Source organism: Leptinotarsa decemlineata, unplaced genomic scaffold (assembly GCF_025532065.1).
Source record: "Leptinotarsa decemlineata unplaced genomic scaffold, Ldec_3_MD MMD2_P_RNA_scaffold_2, whole genome shotgun sequence".
Classification (NCBI taxonomy): domain Eukaryota; kingdom Metazoa; phylum Arthropoda; class Insecta; order Coleoptera; family Chrysomelidae; genus Leptinotarsa; species Leptinotarsa decemlineata.
This window is the reverse complement of record NW_027412529.1, coordinates 24,703,588-24,706,593: the sequence shown is the minus strand read 5'-3', so window position 1 is coordinate 24,706,593 and position 3,006 is coordinate 24,703,588. Positions and strand designations below refer to the sequence as shown.

The 3,006-nt window shown below is 42.6% G+C and overlaps 1 protein-coding gene across 1 annotated transcript; it reads right to left on the bottom strand.

Annotated features, from left to right (window-relative positions):
- Positions 1-1,446: 1,446 nt before the first annotated feature.
- LOC141487474 (uncharacterized) lies at positions 1,447-2,404 on the bottom strand. Its single transcript, XM_074186559.1, has 2 exons — positions 2,111-2,404; positions 1,447-2,047 (listed from the first exon to the last, which is right to left on the bottom strand). Exons 1-2 carry the CDS (start codon positions 2,260-2,262, stop codon positions 1,447-1,449), a joined length of 753 nt encoding a protein of 250 aa, XP_074042660.1. The 5' UTR covers positions 2,263-2,404.
- Between the last annotated feature and the right edge of the window lie 602 nt (positions 2,405-3,006).

Here is a 3,006-nt window from a genome sequence, read left to right as displayed (position 1 = left end):
AAAAAATAAAGTTGCATTATCATATCACGACGATAAACGATTTATCATTCCGAATACTACCCACACTCTTCCTTGGGGTCATAATGATATTGAATTTTATGAAAACGATCCAAATGAGAACATTCGTTGGATAAGTAATATTATTCAACAATCACAATCTCAGGAGACTCCATTGGATCAATTGATTAATTTATTATCTGCCGAGATCAATGATTGAAATATCATTCAATATCTTCAAAACCGGAAAATTCAATATTGATATTTATGTAGCCATTTATAATTAATAATATATGATAGAAGTAATGTGATATTAATGTATTATGTATGTATGTATATGTATTACTGTAATGAATATAAAATGATTAAAATTTTATTTGTATTATTTCTATTTCCCTAATCAATTACTGCAATATATAGTATAATGTAAATGACAGAAATATCAGTTTGAAGAGAATCATCGTAGAGTGCACAATGTCTAAAACAATCGATAAGTTTGGTAGAAAAAGAAAATGGGGTGGTAATGTCATTCGAGGTCCTCCTGGGAATGGTTTTAAATTAACAAAAGATGGTCATTATGACATGCAAAGGAAAATATTGAAAAATACAAGTGAACCAATTGACAAGAGTGATTGTGTAACTGTATCATATCTTGAGGGGGAAATTAATGGAGCAAAGGAAGTTATACTTCTAGCCCTACAAGCTGCAATACAATCCACAATAGGCAATATTGCTCGGGACGCCCGGCAAGCATTTGACGATAAAATTGCAGAGGCTCGGATAACTTTCACTCGTAAATTTGACAAACTTACAAGTGATGTAGACATAAAAATGTCTGACATAACAGCGTCTACAAATAAAAAATTTGATGCTATGTCAAACATAACAGGGACTACAATGAAAAAGTATGATGTACTGGAACAGAGAGTTGAAGTATTGGAGAAAAACCATAAAGAAGTTTTGGAGAGAAACTATAAAGTCAGGCCATCATCATCAGGTGGACTGGGATATCCAGGACTGAACATTAATCCAAATCATAGAATAATACAACCAAAACCAAAACCAACTGATGATGTATTAATGGAACCAACATGGTGAATGTATTCCCTCGTTAGGTTAGGTTAATAGTTACGTTAGGTTAGCTGCATAGTTACGTTAGGTTAGGTGTTAGGTTAGTATTCCCTCGTTAGGTTAGGTTAGGTTAATAGTTACTGTACGTTAGGTTAGGTTAGGTTAGGTTAGGTTAGGTTAGGTTAGGTGTTCGGTTGCATAGCGGTAGGTTAGCGTACTAGGTTAGGTTACGTTAATACATACGATAGGTTAGGTGTTCGGTTGCATAGCGGTAGGTTAGCGTACTAGGTTAGGTTACGTCTGTCACTATTTTTTTGTACAGCTTTATCGAAGAGGTCTCTGCTTTACACCTTTCCTGCAGAGATGCATACTTCCGATCTATTTCGGCCATTTCCTTTGGAGTTCCCTCCGTCGGTTATCCATTTCAGCCATTTGTCGCTTCATGGTAACCAACGCGGCCTCGCTAGATCGGGCAGCTCGTTCTGCTTTCTTGCATCTCTGCAGAAAAACACTCATCTTTTCACTAACCTCTCCGATAGGCTGTGGCACCAACACCTCAGGATCCGCCGGTGTCGCTGGCAGCGGTGGTAGTCGCGTCACCAACGGCGACAATATCACCAACTCCGGAGAAGGACTCCTCGGAATTTCCACTGCTGCTGGTGCTGCTGCTGGTGTGGAGGCCCTCTTACGAGAGGTCGAAAAACTACCTGCATAAGGATTAGTCCTATTGCAAGTAGCTCGGTACTTTGAAATAGGACCAACCTTTGCTGCAGGTCGTTGGCAAACCTTCTTCACAGCCCTGACTTCCTCCTCCTCCTCGAATAAGTCAGGGCTAGAAGATCTGCACCTAACTCGCGAACGCGAAGTGGTTGGCTGGTCAACCGTCACCGCTCTCGAAGCTGCTGCCTCCTCCTGGTCAGCGGACACCGGCAGAATAGACGCCACAGCATTATTCACCTCCTGTGTATTGGTTGCCATTCTGAAAAAGAAGAAATAATACAAAGTTAGTTGATATAAAAAATAACATTCCTAATGTACTTACTCAAATATCAAGTTGGTCGTTGGAACGTACTGCCTTGTTGTGGAGTGGACTGCTCTCGATGAGATGACTTCTCGAACTGAATGTTGTGGAGTGCTCTCCGGAGGGTATCGACTTCGATGCGTGAGCGGTGGGAAAATGGTGGGAGCGCACATGCGCGATGAGGGTAGGGGTGTACATGCGCAAATGTTGGGAGTCGGGGGGGCGGGGCTTCGGGGAGAGGAGGGGCGGGGCTTCGGAAAGGGGGCGGGGCTTCGGAAAGGGGCGGGGTATCCGAAAAGTTGGTGGCGACCGGGGGGGGGGCGTGGCCCTAACGGGCCACGCCCACTGCCTGGGCTCCGCCCAGGTGGGTGGGGCCTCCGGCCCCAGGTAGGCGGGACATCTGGAGAGACATCTACGCCCTCTTCGCGCGCGCGTTCGTAACATAATATGCAACCGAACACCTAACCTAACGTATTAACGTATTAACGTAACCTAACCTAGTACGCTAACATACCGCTATGCAACCGAACACCTAACCTATCGTATGTATTAACGTAACCTAACCTAGTACGCTAACCTACCGCTATGCAACCGAACACCTAACCTAACCTAACCTAACCTAACCTAACCTACAGTAACTATTAACCTAACCTAACCTAACGAGGGAATACTAACCTAACACCTAACCTAACGTAACTATGCAGCTAACCTAACGTAACTATTAACCTAACCTAACGAGGGAATACATTCACCATGTTGGTTCCATTAATACATCATCAGTTGGTTTTGGTTTTGGTTGTATTATTCTATGATTTGGATTAATGTTCAGTCCTGGATATCCCAGTCCACCTGATGATGATGGCCTGACTTTATAGTTTCTCTCCAAAACTTCTTTATGGTTTTTCTCCAATACTTCA

What these genes read in the sequence shown, in the direction of transcription:
- LOC141487474 (XM_074186559.1), bottom strand. Translation starts at nt 2,262, where the DNA reads ATGTGCGCTCCCACCATTTTCCCACCGCTCACGCATCGAAGTCGATAC. An exon ending in ACGACCAACTTGATATTTGA is followed by an intron (nt 2,048 to 2,110) that starts GTAAGTACATTA and finishes CTTCTTTTTCAG; the next exon opens with AATGGCAACCAATACACAGG.